This window comes from Podarcis erhardii (assembly GCF_964252035.2).
Source record: "Podarcis erhardii genome assembly, chromosome: 4".
Taxonomy (NCBI): Eukaryota; Metazoa; Chordata; class Lepidosauria; order Squamata; family Lacertidae; genus Podarcis; species Podarcis erhardii.
In genome coordinates, this window is record NC_138508.1 from 21,067,905 (window position 1) to 21,089,038 (window position 21,134).

Below are 21,134 nucleotides of genomic sequence, written 5' to 3' on the forward strand. Positions count from 1 at the left end.
TGCTGAGCTGTTTTTAAGGAATTTTGCCAAAATCTATGCTTCCAACATATGTGTGTGTGTGTGTGTGTGTGTGTAGACACACACATATACATGCTCTATGGGGATCTGGCTTCAGGAACCAGTGCCATTGCCAAACCAACTGTGTTGCAAAGGTGTCTGCAAACATGACACAAAGGCTGGCGACAGCAGCTCTGCCATGTGACAACCCCTTGCAGAAAACTTCAGTGCTTGGAGACACATAGTCAAGTTGTGTGTGTATAGCAGTCACCAGAGGACAAATGACCGCCGGGGGGAACGCAAAGAGAAGAAACACCATGGTTCATCTGCAGCAGCACAACTGGACACCTTCATCTTCCCCGGCTGTAACAAAACATGTCTCTCCTGCATTGGTCTCTACAGCCACAACAGGCACTAAACTCTCCAATAGTTTGACTTTACCCTCAAAGGCACACTCCTCCATTATCTCTCGAGACAGATGGGTGCCATCATATATATGAGAATGGGATGATACTATAAATTATAAAGTATGGGTAGGCAAACTAAGGCCCGGATCTGGCCCAATTGCCTTCTCAATCCGGCCTGCCGGCGGTCCAGAAATCAGTGTGTTTTTACATGAGTAGAATGTGTGCTTTTATTTAAAATGCACCTCTGGGTTATTTGTGGGACATAGGTATTCATTCATTTTTTCCCTTCAAAATATAGTCCGGCCCCTCACAAGGTCTGAGGACAGTGGACCGGCCCTCTGCTGAAAAAGTTTGCTGACCCCTGTTATAAAGGGTTGCAGCCTAAGTTATAAAAGTGATGTGTTTATTTATGCCAATTTTTAATGATAAAGTTAGAACTGTGACCAGTTTCATATTATATGTGAATTTTATAAGTGCATGTATATTAGTATCTATTTGTATGTTTATGACAACACAAAATAAAAAAAGTAAACAGAAATTAGGAATGCTGGCTTTCTCGAGAAGAGGTTCAGTGTCGTTAATAATTCTGATGATTCATTCAACCGGTACTTTCCCAGGCACAGAAATTACACCTGTTGCTTTTCTCCACCTGTTAAAGGTACAAGAAGCCTGCCCTCCTTTTTAAGTTCTGAAGTGTCTGTTGACACTAGGAATCTGGGGCAGTCTTGTTTCCATACCCACAGAATAAGGTGCATGTCTTGCCCTCATGATGTCTGTGTCTATATTTTGGAGATGTGGCGAGGGATCAAAGGTCCAACTTATGCCGCAGGGCACAGCACAATTGCAGGCTGTTATGCTCCATATCTAACCCACCCTTTTCAAATACCTCTAAGATTCTCTAGGCATTTTTGGTAATACTCATGGCATGCAGAAAATCTCTTCCCCCACCCCATCACTTTCCCCCTTGTTCCCCCCCCCCCACTCAGGAATCTCCAAAATTAAAATTGCTCTCCTGGCTTTTAGCCCTCCTTCTAAGGTATAATGTGCATTTTTTTTTCTTAAAGAAAACTTTACCTAGGTACCTGGGACACCTGTGAAATGACTGTAGGGTGGCCCAGAGAGAAGTTAAGCAGGTGCCACTCACCCTATCGCTGCAAAATCACCTTGGGAGAAGCTGCAAGGTTTAAAGCAGGCATAGGCAAACTCGGCCCTCCAGATGTTTTGGGACTACAATTCCCATCATCCCTGACCACTGGTACTGTTAGCTAGGGATGATGGGAGTTGTAGTCCCAAAAAATATCTGGAGGGCTAAGTTTGCCTATGCCTGATTTAAAGCAAAGAGGGGGCAAAGCTTAATTTCAAAATACAGTGGAACCTCAGTTTTTAACCATCTCAGAAGCCAAACGTTTCGGAAGCCAACCGCTGAAAACCCGGAAGTAATTGCTTCCATTTTCGAATGTGCCCTGAAAGTCGAACGGCTTTCACTGCAAGTTTTTCCTTTCCCCCCCTCAATGGATTTTGCCAGCCGCCCATTCCTCCTCAGTTTTCGAACGTTTCGCAAGTCGGATGGTCTTCCGGAACAGATTACATTCAAAAACCAAGTTTCCACTGTAGTGTTTTTGGAAGAGGAGAGGGAGTAAGTTACACCCTGGGAAAACTGGTTTTAAGAGGGGTTTAAAAATGCAATGAACAATGTTTTCTAAAATAATCTGCAGTGTAAATCTTCCATTTCCTCCTAAGGCTGTTTGCTGCAATTGTTTCCCCTACTGCTATTCTAACGCTTTCTATGCCTATGTGGTGAGCAAGACCACCCGACAATGCTACCCAATTCGATTTGGCTACCTGCTGTTGTTTCTGAGCACAGACAAAACCAGTTCAGAGCACTATTAATACTTCCGGCACTGGCTGCATGAGAGATCCTACTCAATCAGGGATCATTATTCTCCCCTACCAGTCAAGGATACCCATGCAGAGTGAGAGCCGTGCTTCCTAAAGAGGCAAACTTTTCCGTTTTCCTTTGCAGCAATTTGGGGAGTTACCCAAAGGGATGCCTTTCTTACACTGACGAAAAAAATCACGAGATATCCCCCTTTGGCTTAGCCCTACTAACAATGTTTCTGCAGTTCACTGAAGTGGTGAAAGTATGATTTTTATCAGTGCTTCTCAAGCTATCTGATGTACTGGAGTGGGATTTCCCCCACCCAATGGGCCAGGAACCAGTACCAAATTTGGTCCTTGAAGCGTCCCACCCAACCTGTAGTGAAGACATTGCAGACCAGCACTGGTCCATGGATGACACTGTTTCACAATATGTAAGAATAGCCACACTGATGGATCTGTTGGTTCCTATACAGATGCTGCTCTCTGGCACACAAGCTTGAGAAAGATTGTTGGAACAGTAAACTAAAATACACGGGGAGGGTGGAAAAGGAGTAGAAAGACAGAGGGAAGTATATCAGGAGCCAAGCATAACATTGGATTTATCGTTGTGGTTTTTAAAAGTTCTAGCAAAAACTTGCAAGCTGTGTTTAAATTGTCTGTTTGCCTCTTGTCAACCGGGTTTCCAAACGAAACCTGCAAATCCCCAAACCTTTTCGAAGCTACTTGACTTTTCTGGTAGATGTTACAGGAAATGCACATCCTTTTCGTTCCGTCCACTTCACGTCGTTTACCTTGTGTCACGATGTTCTGCACTTGCCTGCATATGAGGCTCACATTATTATCTGCTAATTTTGGGGGTGGGGAAGATACAACAGGCCACGTTATCCCCACTGAGATGAGTTCCACTAAACATCACCTAGACGTGCAGTGGCCGTTTACAACCCACTTCAGGCTGGGCCTTGGGCCTTGGGTCATAAATTCTTTTCAGATACAGGAAGGCAAGTTATGTTTATTACTAGCAAGTTTCCCCCCTTTTCACAAATGAATCCTGAGTCAGTGTTAGAAACTCAGATATAAAAATTAGGCGCCAAATGGCTCCTTCAACCAGGGTTGCTGTCGCCAAAACAGAATGCCTAGTTGCATTTTGGGGCCAGCCGGCTTGAATGTTGTATTTTTCAACAGGACTTTTTGGTTCCTGTAATTAATTCCGATTGTGCAGATAAACTACCACTGTTAGAATTCTACAGGATGTGTAGCTACTGTGTGAAAACAGCCCAGATTCAAGAATCCCCAGGCACACACCTCCAGATGGTAGAGACGCCAGGCACTATTCTGACACCCAGGTATCTTCACTTGGTTGCAAGTGGCCAATAGCCAGGTGCAAAATGTGCCTGGCAAATTTCGAAAGCTGCCTGAGATGCTACATTTAATTCAGAGCAACTGTGCTACCTCCCTTAGCTGCTAGATATTTCACAGCACATTAAATTTAGCACAGTTCCCTTCAGGCTTCTCAAGGGTCAAGGAAGACTGATTTACAACCCAGAAAGAGATAATGTAATCTTGAACTATCTTCTTAGCCAATATTTTCTACCTAGGCCTTTTCCAAGGTCAGGCCAGCTGCTCCATCAGCTCTATCTGTGTGGGGCTAATTCATCAGAGTCTTATATAGCAGCAAGTTCAGTGAAATCATCCAGAGGAACTACGTCAGTTGCCCCCAGTGTTTCAGAAATCCATTTGGCTTCAACCAGAAGTTGAGCGTTTAGTGCCACTGGTCCCATGCTGTGGAACACTCTTGCAGCACACATCTGGCAGGTACCCTACCTTTTGATCTTCAGGCATCTCCAAGATATATTTTTTTTTATGTCAACAGGCTAATTCAGCGGCTTAAACTTTCAAGAGGAACCAGCCATTTTTATGCATATCCTGCATTGCTTCTAATGGTTTACTTGTATATCTTTTGAAGGGTTTTAGGGGAAGAGGAGTACCTGTGGTGGGGGGCATGTTATGCTCCTTCTGGGGTCCCCTACCCTGCACTCAGCTCTCACCTGTGGCTCACAGAAGCTGTCAGCATGAGACAGTGGACACACCCCAGGAACGGCTTTGACTGGCTGGCTAAACCAGGTGAGGGGTAGCCGACTGGTCTCAAACCCTTGGTGAGGGACTTCCCCTGCATGCAAAGACAGCTCTAGTGAATTGAGCTGACAAGACCAATAGTGGCCCCAGGAAGGTGGTTTATGCACTTGCTGTAGAGGGAAGTGAGGGGCAGATGGGGCTCATCAACCTGAGAAGGTAGCCCATCCAGGAGAAGGAAAACCCTGATCCTCAACCTCTGCTGCCTTGTGAAGTATCTTCAGGAGAAGAAAAGGCCAAGGAGAAAAGCCCTACGCAAATCTGGAGTAGAGTCCCTAAGATGGTTGGAGGGTGCCTTGTACGCCTCCTTCCGGCAACTCCTCCAGCCAAGCTGGTACCGAACGTATTGCTCTGCTTTCCTTTGGACCACATCAGTGAGGCTAAGAGTCTTGCTGTCTGGGCAGCCAAGAAACTCCATACACACTGCCCAGGCTTATGCCCCAGAAAAGTCACTTTGGTGCTGCTAATGCAGCGGTTTGACTTCACCCCCGGAGGCGGATTCCACTCTCTCTCAAGACAGATGGATGCCAACAGTCTCTCTTGCAATTTCTGTTGTATACAAGCCAGATATACAAGGAGCAGTCTCTAAATATTTTTTATACATCAACAAACTTCTATATTCTCAGGGGCCCTTCTACACTCCAGGCACTAATCTGGGAACCAAATGATCCAATATCCTTGTGGATACTCAGACTTGTTGGCACCACCGGTCTGACAGGTTTCACAGGAGTGGCGCACATGCCCTCTGACTGTGTGGGGTCACCGACCGGGGTGCTGAGCACCAACTGCGGTTCCTCCAAGTTCCCCTAAAGACACGAAGGCAGTGGACCTTTGCCTTCTTCCTCCAACGCAAGTGAGAGTGCAACACAGAACTGTGTTCTCATGTCATGCTAAATTTAAACCATGGTACACTGCAACATGTATGACCTGCAGCAAAACCAAGGTTTGGTACCCCCCTCCATCCTCTTCTGCATCTGGGAGAAGGACTTTGAAAAATCAACTTTTGGTTTTGCCCAAACCAGGAACCATGGTTAACAATACCTATGGCTCATTAAAGGAAGCCAGCTCCGTAACCTATGGTTTAAAGTTGGTTTAACAATTAACAGCAGTCGGTTTCAAAACAAGACCATTTTAAATCATAGCTTATGAAGCTGGATTCTTTAAACCAGGCATAGGAAAACTTGGCCCTCCAGATGTTTTGGGACTACAACTCCCACCATCCCTAGCTAACAGGACCAGTGGTCAGGGATGATGGGAGTTGTAGTCCCAAAACATCTGGAGGGCCGAGTTTGCCTATGCCTGGTTTAAACTAATCATGGCTGGTGTTAATCATGGATGAAGCAGGAAGCCATGGTTGACTGAAAACAAGAGTAGAGCTTCCTACATAAATACAGTGGTACCTCTGGTTACATACTTAATTTGTTCCGGAGGTCCATTCTTAACCTGAAACTGTTCTTAACCTGAAGCACCACTTTAGCTAATGGGGCCTCCTGCTGCTGCTGCGCCGCTGCGATTTCTGTTCTCATCCTGAAGCAAAGTTCTTAATCCGAGGTAATATTCCTGGGATAGCAGAGTCTGTAACCTGAAGCGTGTGTAACCCAAGGTACCACTGTAATGCTAATACTAATTATTGCCCCTAAAAGTAGACCCTGTCATTAAGATTTAGTAGGTCAAGCTATTCCAGACTTCGGCAACCTGGTGCCCTTCAGTCCAGATGTTTTCAATCACAGCTCTCATCAGCCAGGCTGTGCTGGAGGAGCCTGATGGAAGTTGTAGTTAAAAACATCTGGAGGGCACAGGTGGGCAAAAGCTGCTCTAGAAAGCAACACTTGCCCTTTGTTGGCAAATAAATGAGAGAACAGAGTTTTGATTGGTGAGATTCTTATCTTAGCAAACATGTCTTAAGATCTGCAGCCTTGCTTGGAAGGGTTTACTTCCAAGCCAATGTTTTGCCTCAGCATGTCAGTCTTTTGTTTACATGCTCTGGCCTTTGCTATGATTTCGCACAGATCGCCAAGTGCTTGCAGTTTACACTTCATCCCCCAAGAGCCTCCCAAGGGCTAGAAACAAGACCACGCTGTTTGTTACTCACGGAACTCCAATAAAGCCACACAGATGGATACAAACCTCAGTGACCTCAATCCTCCCTAAACCTATTTTCCAACAAGAAGCAAACTGCTTGCATGGTGGTAGGTCATTTTCTGGCTGCGTTCACACGAAGGTCCCTTTGCTGTGCAATAAAGGATGTAGGAACGGGATGGAAGAAAGGCGTCCCAGTTCTATCTGCTCTGAAAACATGAAACAGCATCTAAGACCCATTGCTCCATCTGTTCTGGCACTGTCTATTATGACAGGCAGGGATTTGGGGACCAACCTAGACAGCATCTTATAAACCAGAGACATCACCTTGCCAACAAAGGTCCGTATAGTAAAAGCTATGGTTTTCCCAGTAGTGATGTATGGAAGTGAGAGCTGGACCATAAAGAAGGCTGATCGCCGAAGAATTGATGCTTTTGAATTATGGTGCTGGAGGAGACTCTTGAGAGTCCCATGGACTGCAAGAAGATCAAACCTATCCATTCTTAAGGAAATCAGCCCTGAATGCTCACTGGAAGGACAGATCCTGAAGCTGAGACTCCAATACTTTGGCCACCTCATGAGAAGAGAAGACTCCTTGGAAAAGAACCTGATGTTGGGAAAGATGGAAGGCACAAGGAGAAGGAGACGACAGAGGACGAGATGGTTGGATAGTGTTCTTGAAGCTACCAGCATGAGTTTGACCAAACTGCAGGAGGCAGTGGAAGACAGAAGTGCCTGGCGTGCTCTGGTTCATGGTCACGAAGAGTCGGACACGACTAAACGACTAAACAACAACAACAACCAGACCTGCTATTCCCTCTGCTTTTTTTTTCTTCTTTTTAAAAGAAAAAGATTTGGTTTGGAACTGCGCTTGAACTGAACCGGGGACCTTCTCCCTGCAAAAATTAAAATAAACCACGTGCACTTCCTTTTCTGCGGTCGGCTGTGCAACCTCGACGGCGCGCACAACACACACACACACGCGCGAGAGAGAGATACCCCGAGGTCTCCAAGTAACTTTCACGGTTTAGAAAGCGTGGGCTTTTCAAAACTGGCGACCCCACTTCTTGAGCTGAGCCGCCTCTGCGGCGGGAGGGGAGCGGGGGACATTACAAAAATCCATGCAAGTTCCCGCTTGCAACAGAGAGGGAAATGAGCAAACCTCCTTCGGACGCATCCCTTTCCGAAAAGCAGAGGGCGTGGGAGGGTGCGCGCGCGCGCGCGCGCGAGGGGACCTGATCCGTGGAGAGGAGCGAAGGCAACTTTCCCTTTTTCTCTCGCTCGCAGCGGGGGGTCTTCCCCGCCCTCGCAGAAGAAGAAAAAAGGCGACTTACCCGACAGGGCGGCAAAGCAGCCGAGCAGCAGCGCGGCCACCAGCAGCTTCTTCATGGCGGAAGGGAGAGCGAGGAGCACAAGGTCGACGAACAGGAGGCGATCGCAGGCGCTTCTCTCCGACTCCACGCGGCTCTTCTCCTGCCCCTGTTGCTGCGAGGAGCCGCGGGGCTCTCTTCCCACGTGACGGGCTAGGAGGAGGCTGGGCGGCGGATGCGGGCCTGGGCGGGGAGCCCGGAGTGGCGCGCCATTGGCCTTTTGTCTCCGGCGCGCCCCGCCTGGAGAGGGAGAGCCTGGCCACTTGCAGCGCCGAGCGCGAGCAAGCGGGAGGGAATCGTAGCACTTGGGCGGGGCCTCGAGGGTCATCTAGTCCAGCCCTCCTCACCCCGCGATGCAGGCGTCTTTCGTCCCACGTGGGGATCGAACGCGCAACCCTCGGGAGGTTGTGGACTCTCCTTCCTTGGAGGTTTTTAAAGCAGAGGTTGGGTGGCCATCTGCCACGGGTGCTTTAGCTGAGTTTCCAGCGTCGCAGCGGGTTGGGCTGGATGACCCTTGGGGTCCCTTCCAACTCTGCAGTTCTGCGAAGATTCTCGCGCTCTGCGGGCTGAGCGAAGGAAGGAAGGAAGGAGGCGGTGGTTGCAAAAGTTGTGCATTAAGGAACAGCGGCTATTGTTGATGAAGAGCAACAGGGTCAAAAGTGTGGGAGGAAAACTATGAATCCCTGTGACCGGTGGTGGTGGAATAATAATAAAACAATGGCTGGGTGTCCTAAATCTTCCATCATTCGGCTTCGTTGCCTGCCCATGAGTTCTAGCATTATGAGGGAGGGAGAATAATAATAATATAAAAGGTAAAGGGACCCCTGACCGTTAGGTCCAGTTGTGGCCGACTCTGGGGTTGCGGCGCTCATCTCGCATTACTGGCCAAGCGTACAGCTTCCGGGTCATGTGGCCAGCATGACTAAGCCACTTCTGGCGAACCACAGCAGCGCACGGAAACGCTGTTTACCTTCCCGCTGGAGTGGTACCTATTTATCTACTTGCACTTTGACGTGCTTTCGAACTGCTAGGTTGGCAGGAGCAGGGATTGAGCAACGGGAGCTCACCCCATTGTGGGGATTCGAACCGCCAACCTTCTGATCAGCAAGTCCTAGGCTCTGTGTTTTAACCCACAGCGCCCCACCCATCTGGCTGGGTTTCCCCAGCCACTCTCTTTCCACTTTCTCCATGCCATTGTATAAGCTGCTAACTCACCTTTTCTCATCATTACAGAAATATCACAAGTGGTCCTAAGCAATAGAGAAAAGCGTATCAAGAAGTATACGATAAAATGAAACAAGCCCAACATAAAAAAAAGTCTGGCACGATTTTTTTTTTTTGCAAAAATTTAATACCAAGAGCAGCAGAAAGTAAGCTCCTTGAAAATTAAACATTGACCCCCAACTTTAAACCCTTAAACAACATCCCACCCCCACCCCCAAGCATCTGTAAGCATCCTCTGTAGCAGATCCTGCAGGCCTCACAACAAGGATGACTGCTCGCTTCTGCAGCATTTTTGTAGCTGGAGTCAGTCAGGGCCCTTGCAGGCCTGGTGGAAACAGACTAGCAAGGCAGGGAGCAGGTCTTGTATCAGTCCATCAATCCATCAATTTTATTGTTTATAGCCAATGGCCATCACAATACAGGATGAGCACAAATCACACAGCTACAAAACGAAAGACATTGCATGGACTTGCAACAAAGATGGCCTCTCTACAGTTTCTTGAAAATAAAATCTTTAAACTGGATGTGGACTACTTGAAATAGACCCGTAGTCATTATACTTTTCAGGCCCATCTTTAACCCAAACAAGGGTTTGGGGACTCATTTCTTGTTCTTGTTTTTTTTTGACCCCTGTATCTGTTTGGTGGTATTGCTACTGCAATACACCTTCGGCCAGGCCTAGCAGTGGGTACCATCGCATCTGCTGAAGGCCCATGAAATGAGAGGGCCGACATAATCAACATCATGATTATAGTATTTGCATGTCACCAGTCCACAAAAAGGAACATGCTCTAAGCAGTTTACAGCAAAGAAAAAAAGGAATACGCCTCAAAACCAATGGTTGCAAGAGGAGTTTCGTAATAACATAATAAAACAGGAACTTGATAGTGAAAATAGCAACATGCAAGAAAACATTTCGGTACTATAAATACAGCAAGATTACACTCACAACATTGCACCTCCTGGTAACATCAAAACAGCTGGTATCACCTTGGTCCTAGAAACAGCAAGTGTTAGAAACTGGGATAGAAAAGCTAGGAGCCAAATGAGTTATGGGTGCCAAAACAGAATGTCTAGTTGCCACTGGGGTGGGGTGGTCGGCAACACTTTTCATTTATTATTTTGATGAGCATGCATTAATACACAATTCACAGAAGCGAAACATTGTTTTTTGTTGTTGTTGTTTAGTTTTGTCCGACTCTTCGTGACCCCATGGACCAGAGCACACCAGGCCCTCCTGTCTTTCACTGCCTCCCACAGTTTGGTCAAACTCATGTTAGTAGCTTTGACCACAGTTTGGTCAAACTCATGTCAGTAGCTTCGAGAACACTGTCCAACCATCTCGTCCTCTGTCGTCCCCTTCTCCTTGTGCCCTCCATCTTTCTCAACATCAGGGTCTTTTCCAGGGAGTCTTCTCTTCTCATGAGGTGGCCAAAGCTTCACGATCTGTCCTTCTAGTAAGTACTCAGGGCTGATTTCCTTAAGAATGGATAGGCTTGATCTTCTTGCAGTCCATGGGACTCTGAAGACTCTCCTCCAGCACCATAATTCAAAAGCATCAGTTCTTCGGCGATCAGCCTTCTTTATGGTCCAGCTTTCACTTCCATACATCAGTACTGGGAAAATCATAGCTTTTACTATACGGACCTTTGTTGGCAAGGTGATGTCTCTGGTTTATAAGATGCTGTCTAGGTTTGTCATTGCTTTTCTCCCAAGAAGCAGGCGTCTTTTATTTTCGTGGCTGCTGTCACCATCTGCAGTGATCATGGAGCGCAAGAAAGTAAAATCTCTCACTGCCTCCATTTCTTCCCCTTCTATTTGCCAGGAGGTGATGGGACCAGTTGCCATGATGGGACCAGATGGGACCAGTTTTTTTGATGCTGAGCTTCATTGTTAATATCACACTTTTAGCAGAAATTGTTGATACATGTTTAATTTGGTGTTTGCAGTAAAAATATTGGTACCATACTTGGGTTTTCAAAGCACTCTTTATTGTTAAACTCTTTCACATATTGTCTATCCTTAGCTTATACCCTGAGGCTTCAAAGCACATATGTTTCAGTAATCCTTGAGTGTCAGCCCGGTGCAAAAAACGGCGCCAGGCTTTTTGAGGTGCTTGCAAATGGAGAATCTCGAGGCGCAAAATGCGTCTGGCGCCCTGCTAATTTCGAACCCTGGAAACACCCCACTCATGATGTTGCTCCCAGTCCCTCTCCTGCAGCAACTCACAAGGCTTCCAAAAGCAGCGGTGGAGAGAGCAGGGAAAACCCCTCCCATGATTGTGCTCTGAGGTGTTGTTGACCTCAGACATTTCTTTCAATAGAGCGCTGCCCTCTGTATATAAAGGCCAGGGGGGCCACCCTAGAAGTAAGTTGAGGGCTCAGTAGGTCCTGGCCTCAGCCGCACTTGCCCAGAGTAGCCTAATGCCCACATGTGCACTCATTCATTGGCATTTGTCTGTCTCAGGAGACAGTGGAGGAGTGCTCCTTTGGGGTGAAGTCAAACTATTAGAGAGTTACAGCGCCTGCTGTGGCTGTAGAGACCGATACCGGAGAGACATGTTTTATTGCAACTGGGGCAGATGAAGGTGCCCAGTTTTGCCGCTGCAGATGCACCGTGGCGTTTCTTCTCCCTTCACATTTATTGATTTCTGTGTTACAAAAATGTCTATCTTCCTTTTTTCCTCTGCACACATTCCAGTTTGTCAAAATCCTCCTTAAATTGTGGCACCCAGAACTGGACACCATATTCCAGGTGTGGTCTTACCAAGGCAGAATAGAGTAGTACTATTACTAATCAGTTCATGAAGTTCAGCAACGACAGATATTTTCCCGTGTTTGTGTGGGGTAGGTGTGTAAGTATGTTGATATGTATAGTATAGGTAGGTATTATATAGAGTAATGTAGGTATGTTTTATGTTATGAAGATAAGTTAGTGTGTGGTGTACGTGTATTGTGTAAATGTATATGTATGTGTTTTATGCATTAATAATTTAAAAAAAAAAAAAAAAAAAGTTGAAATGTCTCCAAATGCCAGCAAGACACAAATAGAGGGGATGATACCTAAAACTTTGGGGCAAGGAGTTCAACATAGGAGCATTTAAAATACTTGTGTTTCACTTAGTAGTCCTAAGGGCTGCCAAAGCAGTTTTCAGAGTCTTGAAAATCGCACGCACAATCTAAAATGGGCAGAAATTGCATTGCGTGGTGTAAATAGAGAGCCAAAATACTTCAAGTTCTCTCCCCCCCCCAATAATATTTATAGTAAAAAGAAAGAAAGATTAACAATAATAAAAACAAACAAAGAATAAAAGAAAAAGAAAAAAGATACATACAGCACATTACCACTTAATTAATTAAAATTAAGTACCATCCATCTTCATAAACATAGTATTTGACTTCCTCGAATCTCTTCCATCTGAATTTCTTAGTAAATATATCTAGCAGTTTCCAATATCAGTGTTTCAAAAGACCATATCACAGTCCTAATCATATTACATAACTTTCCTTATCGTACATTTTCTTATTTATAAATTTAATTCCAGTTTAGGCCTAATTGTTTCTTTCAAGTGGTTACATATCTTTAATATTACAATATTCAAATAGTCTTTAAATTTCTTCCAGTCTTCTTGATGTTCCTCTTCTTTCTGGTCGCGGATTCTTCTGGTGAGATCAGCCTACTCCATAAACTCCATCATCTTCATCTGCAAGATACTTCAAGTTCTCATGCCAGACAGCATCCAACAGGAATGTAGGAAGCTGCCTTAGACTGAGCCAGTCCATTGGTCTATCTAGCTTACTATTTTTAACCCTAACCGGTGCCTGCTCTCCACTGTTTCCAGCATGGGTCTCTTCTGCCATTACCTGGAATCACTAGGTACTGAACCAGGACCTTTTTGTGTGCTGAGCATCTGCTCTGCCAAGTTTCATCCCTGCCCTTGCCAAAATCTTGGAGCTGAGCAGCTGGACCTCACGCAGCCCGTGATGGAAGCAGTCTTGCTTTTTCTGGGAGTTGGCAGGCGGCAGGTCCTCTGAAGGGAGGGAGCGGGGCTGAGCAGCTATTGATTTACTGACAATATTTGTGCACTGCCCAAGGACAAAAAGTTCGCCGGGTGGTTTACAGTCAATTGCAGAACCATAAAAGGTTGCAAACAGAACATTAAAAATCTAAAACTATAAACACAGCCGTAAAAGCAAAGTAAAACCGGCAAGGGCAGAGGGTTGGTGCAGAATGTGGCTGCTAGCTTGCTTGTGGGGAGGGGGAACTACTTTCAGAACGTAACACCCTGTGGGGTTTGCCCTGGCTGCCAACCTGTTCCTGGGCCAAGCCCAAGGTGTATGTACTAACATATACAGCCCTATAGAGCTAAGGACCAGGTTACTTGAGAGACTGTTTTGTCTTCTACACTCAGTAGATTGCTGCAAGCTGTGTTACAGTTTTCCCTGTAAGTTCCAAAGATCTTCAGTAACTTGGAGCAGGGCTTTTCATGTGGCTGTCCCTGATCTCTGGAATACCTGCCAAGATGCAACAGGCATCACTTTCTGGAAACAATTGAAGATAGTTTTGTTCTGACAGGCTTTCCCCCCTGGAAACTAGGTCTTTACAAGAAGGGTCCATATATTAGGGTATTAGTCTTGTTTTATACGGGTTTGCTGTTTTAGTGTTTTAGCTGTTTTTAATTATCTCGTGCAAATCACCTTGAGATAGTGGTTCAGAAGGTAATTCAATAATAACAATAACAGTAATAATAATAATAATAATAATAATAATAATAATAATAATAATAATGCAGACCAACACGGCTACCTATCTGTAATAATAATAATAATATCTTTATTGTCATTGCCCCCTCTCGGGGACAACGAAATTACTTGGCTGCTCCATCCACCCAGGTAGGGCACTCCACTCAAAATCAGAACAACTATAAAAACACTAATTAAAACAATACAGTATAATACAGCAAGGAAGGAATAATACAGCATTTTTAAAGACTGAAAGACCTGAGAAAATACAATGATTCTCACAATGCCTTTTTTTCCTGGAAAAAAGGTTGTGGGGACTAATCACGAAGTTGTTGTTGTTATTGCTGCTGGCCCTCTCACAGTGCCACCCCCTCTCCACCTCAGGCAGAGGCTGAATGTAAGATAATGATAATAATAATAATAATAATAATTTTTTATTTATACCCCGCCCTCCCCAGCCAAGGCCGGGCTCAGAACGGCTTACAAGCAATAATAAAAACAAGATGAATGATTACAACTTAAAAACAAAAATAAAATACAACATTAAGATAATGGAACATTAAAATATTAAAATGTAGCCTCATCGCAGGAGAAGGGGGAAAAAAAAAAAAGAGAGAGGGAGGGAGGGAATCAAATTGGCTCCAAGCCAAAGGCCAGGCGGAACAACTCTGTCTTACAGGCCCTGCGGAAAGAAATCAGATCCTGCAGGGCCCTGGTCTCATGAGGCAGAGCGTTCCACCAGGCCGGGGCCAGTGTTGAAAAGGCCCTGGCTCTGGTTGAAGCCAATCTAACTTCCTTAGGGCCCAGGACCTCTAGGGTGTTGTTATTTATGGACCTTGAGGCTCTCCATGGGGCATACAGGGAGAGGCGGTCCCGTAGGTACGAGATGTGATTAATAAACTCAAGCAGACCACTACCACTTGCAACAGAAGGCTCGCTTTTCATTTTTTAACCACACACACCCATTTTACAGCTATTGCCCCTGGAGGGGCTCAGGGACTGAATGTCTAGATGTCCTCTTTGCTTTTGTTGTATGTATTCTGTATTTCCTGTTCTTGAAGTGCTGTATGTGTGTGTGTGAAGTGACAAACCTAATTTCATCTTGGTACACCAAGTATACTTGGTACATCTTTGCACAGATAGTATTCTCAGGCTTTTTTTTCCCTGAGGCAGTGGTGTGAGGGGAATGTGCCTTGATTTACTTATCTGTGGCATTTATATAGCTTCCTTCATAGTATTTATCCCAGGATGTTTTTAGTACCAATGAGAACAAAGCAATAAGAAGATATACAACAACACAATTCAAAGCAGAGAACCCCCAGCCCGAATTCTGAACTTGTTCATCCGGGGAGAACCTTTGCCCATGAATTCTGCTGATTTGTATGAAATGGTCTTCGGGTAAACGAAATGTTTTAGTCATGTAAGTAATCGGATTTGATGTAAACATCAGCTTTGCTGCCACCTAGTGCAATAGTGTTTTTATCCTTTTTCATTCTAGGAATAGATTCCAAGCATAACATCCCATCCCACTTGGTTCAGAACATTTTTTACAGTGCAATTCTCCCTCCATGTAATGTGTACAAATATGATATACTGGAGAAAAGTGTGCATATAAATGCATATATTAGTGGGGGGCGGGGGAACATACAACAAGAATATAGTTTTGGAAAGTGTAAATTAAATAAGTTTACCTTTAAATGCAAAGTGAATTAAATTTCTTCCCAATCCCTAAGTTCAGCTGAACCCCAGATTCTTCCTTGTTTGTCTGTTCTTTGACCTAGAAGGTCCCTGCTTCAGGGCTGTGTTTTAGAACAAGGCCACAGAGCTGTATATAACCTTGAAAATGAGTCAGTTTTGTTATCATCATCTGTGTGAAGGCTGAATCCAATAGTCAAGGTTTAACAGACAACACATACTATTTATGAACATAGTGGTCTTAATACAAGAAATGAGGGATCATGTTCTGGGAGAAAAGGAGGTCCTTAAAGTAGTTATGTCTGGTGTCTCTCAGAAATTCTTAACAGATGTGGACCACTGTTGTATTTGGTGAGAAAAAGCCCACTTAGGTGGTCCATAGAAAGGTTGTGGAGCAGCTGAGTATATCTGCATTTGGTTGATTGATTCGGACAACAAATTTTGCAGAACTTTGCTCACCCAAAGCAGGGAGATTCATTACATTAAAAATCTAAGATGTCAGCAATTAAAATATGAATTATGCACTTTGGTTTGTAGAACCAAAAAGGTCTAATACGTGGTTCGCAATTTTCAGGTTGTCATTGAAGAAAACAAAAGCTTGAGAATCTAGGTAAAATGCTTATGAGACAAGGACTGTGTTGTCCATCAGATGGCAGACTGAGACTAAGAAATCTCAATCTAGGCAAAACATAATAGACTGCTGTTTTTCTATATCCAGGAGGGCATATTTTCCCTATGGCTTGCAGTTCTGGACAACTATTTAAGGCTCCATCTGCACTGTACACTTAAAGCAGCATCATATCACTTTCCCCAAAGTATCCTGGGAACTGCGGTTTGTTAAGGGTGCTGAGAGTTGTTAGGAGATCGCTATTCCCCTCAGAGAGCTACAGTTTCCCAGAGTTCCCTGGGAAAAGCAATTGATTGTTAAACCTGTATGGGAATTGTAGTTCCCTGAGGGAACAAGGTCTCCTAACAACTCTCAACACCCTAATAAACTACAGTTCTCAGGCAGGTAAAAGAAGTGGAGCTGGGGGTTAGAGTAGATAGCTCAATGAAGATGTTGACTGAGTGTGCGGCAGCAATGAAAAATGAAAATTCCATGCTTAGGATCATTAGGAAAGGACTTGAAAATAAAACTGAGAATATAATGCCATTATACAAATCTTTACAAAGTGAGCAGTACCTTTCTCAGGACCAAAATTGAGCATGCAAGCTTTCGAGTCTTCCAGAATGCTTCATCAGGCAAGGTGTTTCAGGAAGGAAGAGTTTAGGGGGTGGGAGGAGGAGGACGGGGGTAAAAATAAATAAGGCTGGACTTTGTGAGATTTGCGTTTAGACTCAGTCTGAAGATGAAAATTACAGACTCATACTCAGACCCATAATAATAATAATAATAATAATAATAATAATAATAATAAATTTATACCCCTCCCATCTGGCTGTGTTTCCCCAGTCACTCTGGGCGGGTCCCAACAGAATATTAAAAACATGATCATGAAGCATTAAAAACTTCCCTAAACAGGGCTGCCTTCAGATGTCTTCTAAATGTCAGATAGTTGTTTATTTCCTTGACATCTGACGGGAGGGCGTTCCGCAGGGCAGGCGCCACTACCGAGAAGGCCCTCTGCCTGGTTCCCTGTAACTTGGCTTCTCATAATGAGGGAACTGCCAGAAGGCCCTCGGAGCTGGACCTCAGCGTCCAGGCAGAATGATGGGGGTGGAGACACTCCTTCAGGTATACTGGGCCCAGGCCATTTAGGGCTTTAAAGGTCAGCACCAACACTTTGAATTGTGCCCGGAAATGTCCTGGGAGCCAATGCAGGTGGCAGGTTGCATCTGGGATTCTGCGGTGGAAGAATAATGATAGGGATTTGGGAAACATTTCATAGAATTATAGAGCTGGAAGGGAGTCCGAGGGTCATTGATCTAGTTCTCATTTAAAGGAAGCTCTATCTAATTCATACCTTCTGAAATAATACATGAATCGAAACACAGCTGATGGGAAATTCACGCCTCCAGGTTTTGCAATTCAGCCAAGTAAGGTTGTGCATAAAATGTATATATCAAAGTAAAGCATGCATAAAAGTGCATATATTAATGAAAATAAATCACAAACTGATGTTGAAATATAGCAGAACTGTAAGAGTTGAAAAATGAGAAACTGAAGGAAACTGAAATGGACAGATTCACTCATCCCTAATGGCTGGTTTCCATTTTTGAAAACATAAAGCGTGGCTGCTACCTAGAATTGTATTGTTCCTGGTTCCCGGTAAGACAGAAAGGAGACATAAAGAGAAGCAGGGCCATCTAGCCTGCGGTTATCTAAACTCCTCCATTGCATCACAGTACTGGCCTGTGAAATCCCACGATGCACAGACATGTATTGTCCTATAAGATAGTACGCCTTATGTAACCGTTTCCCATCCTGCACAAAGCAGTACAGTGCAGCAGCTTGACAAATAGAGGGAGAGACCTGCTGCCAAATGCTTAAATCCTAAAGCTCTATGTCGATCTACTAATTTCCTGGTATTTTCTGTTTGTCAGTACTGGAAGGCATCACACCAGTCCTTCCAGATGACTGAGACATGTGTAGTGGAAGCTGGGGATGTACAAGGCAGGATGTGGGAACAATGGGGAAATTTGCTGGGCATTTTCTGTTGATGCTGCTGCTGTTGTTATCAGACCTGTTAGTTGCTTGTCATCTGAAGGTCTGCCAGTATATATATAGCAATACATGCATACTATATGTATATATACAGTGGTGCCTCGCAAGACGAAATTAATCCGTTCCGTGATTTTCTTCGTCTAGCGGTTTTTTCGTCTTGCGATGCACGGTTTTCCATAGGAATGCATTGAAAATCAATTAATGCGTTCCTATGGAAACCGCCTTCCCCCGACCTCTTCTGGCGGGCATTTTAAAATCGCCCGGGACAGCGGAGGACTTCTCCGCTGTCCGGGGCGATTTAAAAGCCCCTGGGAAGGCAAGCAGGGGGGACAAAGACTTTTGCCCCCCCGCCTGCCTTCAGAAGAGGTCCAGGACAGGCTTCGCGGACCTCTCCGCAAGCAGCGGGAGCGCTCCTTGCGGAGAGTTGCCAGCGCGCCCAGGCTTCGCGGCCCGCCGCCCGGCTTCGCGACATCGTTCCGATGCCGGGCGGCGGGGGAGGCTTTCCCGCCCCAAGCCGGGCGGCGGGGGGAGGCGTTCCCGCCTCGCCGCCGGGCATCGGGGCATCGTTCCGATGCCGGGCGGCGGGGGGAGGCGTTCCCGCCTCGCCGCCCGGCATCGGGGCATCCTTCCGAAGCCCGGCGGCGGGGGGAGACTTTCCCGCCTCGCCGCCTGGCATCGGGGCATCGTTCCGATGCCGGGCGGCGGGGGGAGACTTTCCCGCCTCGCCGCCGGGCATCGGGGCATCGTTCCGATGCCGGGCGGCGGGGGGAGGCGTTCCCGCCTCGCCGCCGGGCATCGGGGCATCGTTCCGATGCCGGGCGGCGGGGGGAGGCGTTCCCGCCTCGTCGCCGGGCATCGGGGCATCGTTCCGATGCCGGGCGGCGGGGGGAGGCGTTCCCGCCTCGCCGCCCGGCATCGGGGCATCCTTCCGAAGCCCGGCGGCGGGGGGAGACTTTCCCGCCTCGCCGCCGGGCATCGGGGCATCGTTCCGATGCCGGGCGGCGGGGGGAGGCGTTCCCGCCTCGCCGCCGGGCATCGGGGCATCGTTCCGATGCCGGGCGGCGGGGGGAGACTTTCCCGCCTCGCTGCCCGGCATCGGGGCATCCTTCCGAAGCCCGGCGGCGGGAGGAGGTGTCCCCGCCCCGCCGCCAGGCTTCGGAGGAGGTCCGAGGACAGCGGGGAAGACGCGCTGCGCTTCCCCACTGTCCCGGAGATTTCCCTATGGGCTGTCGTCTTGCGAAGCAAGCCCATAGGGAAATTCGTCTTGCGAAGCGCCTCCAAAACGGAAAACCCTTTCGTCTAGCGGGTTTTCCGTCTTGCGAGGCGTTCGTCTTGCGGGGCACCACTGTATATGCATTGTATCATAAAAACAAAACAAACCCCCAAAGTCATGACTTCCCCCTAAGAATCTTGGGAACTATAGTTTATTACAGAATTGAATGCACTCATTGAGAGCCAGTGTGGTGTAGTGGTTAAGAGCGGTGGACTCGTAGTCTGGTGAACTGGGTTCGCTTCCCTGCTCCTCCACATGCAGCTGCTGGGTGACCTTGGGCCAGTCACACTTCTCTGAAGTCTCTCAGCCTCACTCACCTCACAGAGTGTTTGTTGTGAGGGGAGGAAGGGAAAGGAGATTGTTGGCCGCTTTGAGACTCCTTAGGGTAGGGATAAAGCGGGATATCAAATCCAAATGCCTCCTCCTCCTCCTCCGTTTTGTTCAGCATTCTAATACCTTCTGCTGCAGGGACCAGCTGTATGCAAAGGATCCCTCAGGGAAGAAGGCTCAGAGCCTGGGATTGGTGGTGGGACAACTGTGAGTGGTTAGAGGGAGCAGGCTGGGAGGAGCTAAAGAGGTAACACAGCTTAGTAAGCAAGGGGAGTCTGAAGTGGAAGCAGCTGAGGAGGGAGACCACGAGGCAGAGATGAGTCAGGCTGGTGAAGAAGCCAGGGAACCTTCCCCTCCTGCTGCGACAAGCTCCTCTTCCCCCTTTCTCCCAGGGCCAGGAGAGGCATGAAGCAAGAAGACCAAAGACAGGTGCACTGGCATAGTCTCAGATTGCATTGGAGGGATCCAGGAGAGGAGGGCACTTAGCTGTGGGAAGTCGGGGACCTTCAGTCTCCACAACAGCCTTATGCGGCAAGACCTACCGAGAAGAGTTGCTGTGCTCTTTAGGCCTGGCAATCCTGAGCTGTCTTTGTGTCTTCTAATAAAGAGTTAACTTGACTTACACAGTGTGATTTATTGCTGGCTCGCACCTGGCAGTAGGCAAGTCCTAGTTTGGACTGTGTGTATGTATGAAGGAAAGGGACACGGGTGGTGCTGTGGGTTAAACAACAGAGCCTAGGACTTGCCGATCAGAAGGTCGGCGGTTCGAATCCCCGCGACGGGGGGGGGGGTGTCCCATTGCTCAGTCCCTGCTCCTGCCAACCTAACAGTTCGAAAGCATGCCAGTACAAGTAGATAAATAGGTACTGCTCCAGCGGGAAGGTTAACGGCATTTCTGTGGGCTGCTCTGCTTCACCAGAAGTGGCTTAGTCCTGCTGGCCACATGACCCGGAAGCTGTATGCCGGCTCCCTCGGCCAGTAAAGCGAGATGAGCGCCGTAACCCCAGAGTCGGCCATGACTGGATCTAATGGTCAGGGGTCCCTTTACCTTTACCTATGTATGAAGGAAGGACTGTAGTTCAGTTGCAGCACAACTGTTTTTCATGCAGAAGATCTCAGGTTCAATTCCTAGCATTTTTGGGTCAGGCTGAAATCCTGGAGAGCTGCTGGCATTCAGTGTAGACAATACTGACCTAGGTAGACTACTGGTCTACCTCAGTATAAGGCAGTTTCCTGTTCCCCAAACATCCAGCTCCTGTGCCAGATAACAAACTAACCCTTAAAAATGCTTACAGACATTTTTTAATAAATTAAACTGCTTTATTTGAAGCTTTTTTTCCG

General features: G+C 46.7%; 1 protein-coding gene across 1 annotated transcript in view; it reads right to left on the reverse strand.

Moving 5' to 3' along the window:
• Positions 1-8,192, reverse strand: part of TMEM123 (transmembrane protein 123) — a gene marked incomplete at its 5' end in the record, with an annotated part of 28,500 nt that extends 20,308 nt beyond the window's left edge. The window contains one exon of the mRNA XM_081859506.1: positions 7,829-8,192. Within this exon, the coding sequence (XP_081715632.1) occupies positions 7,829-8,192 (364 nt within the window). The remainder of the gene's footprint in view (positions 1-7,828) is intronic.
• Positions 8,193-21,134: the final 12,942 nt, after the last annotated feature.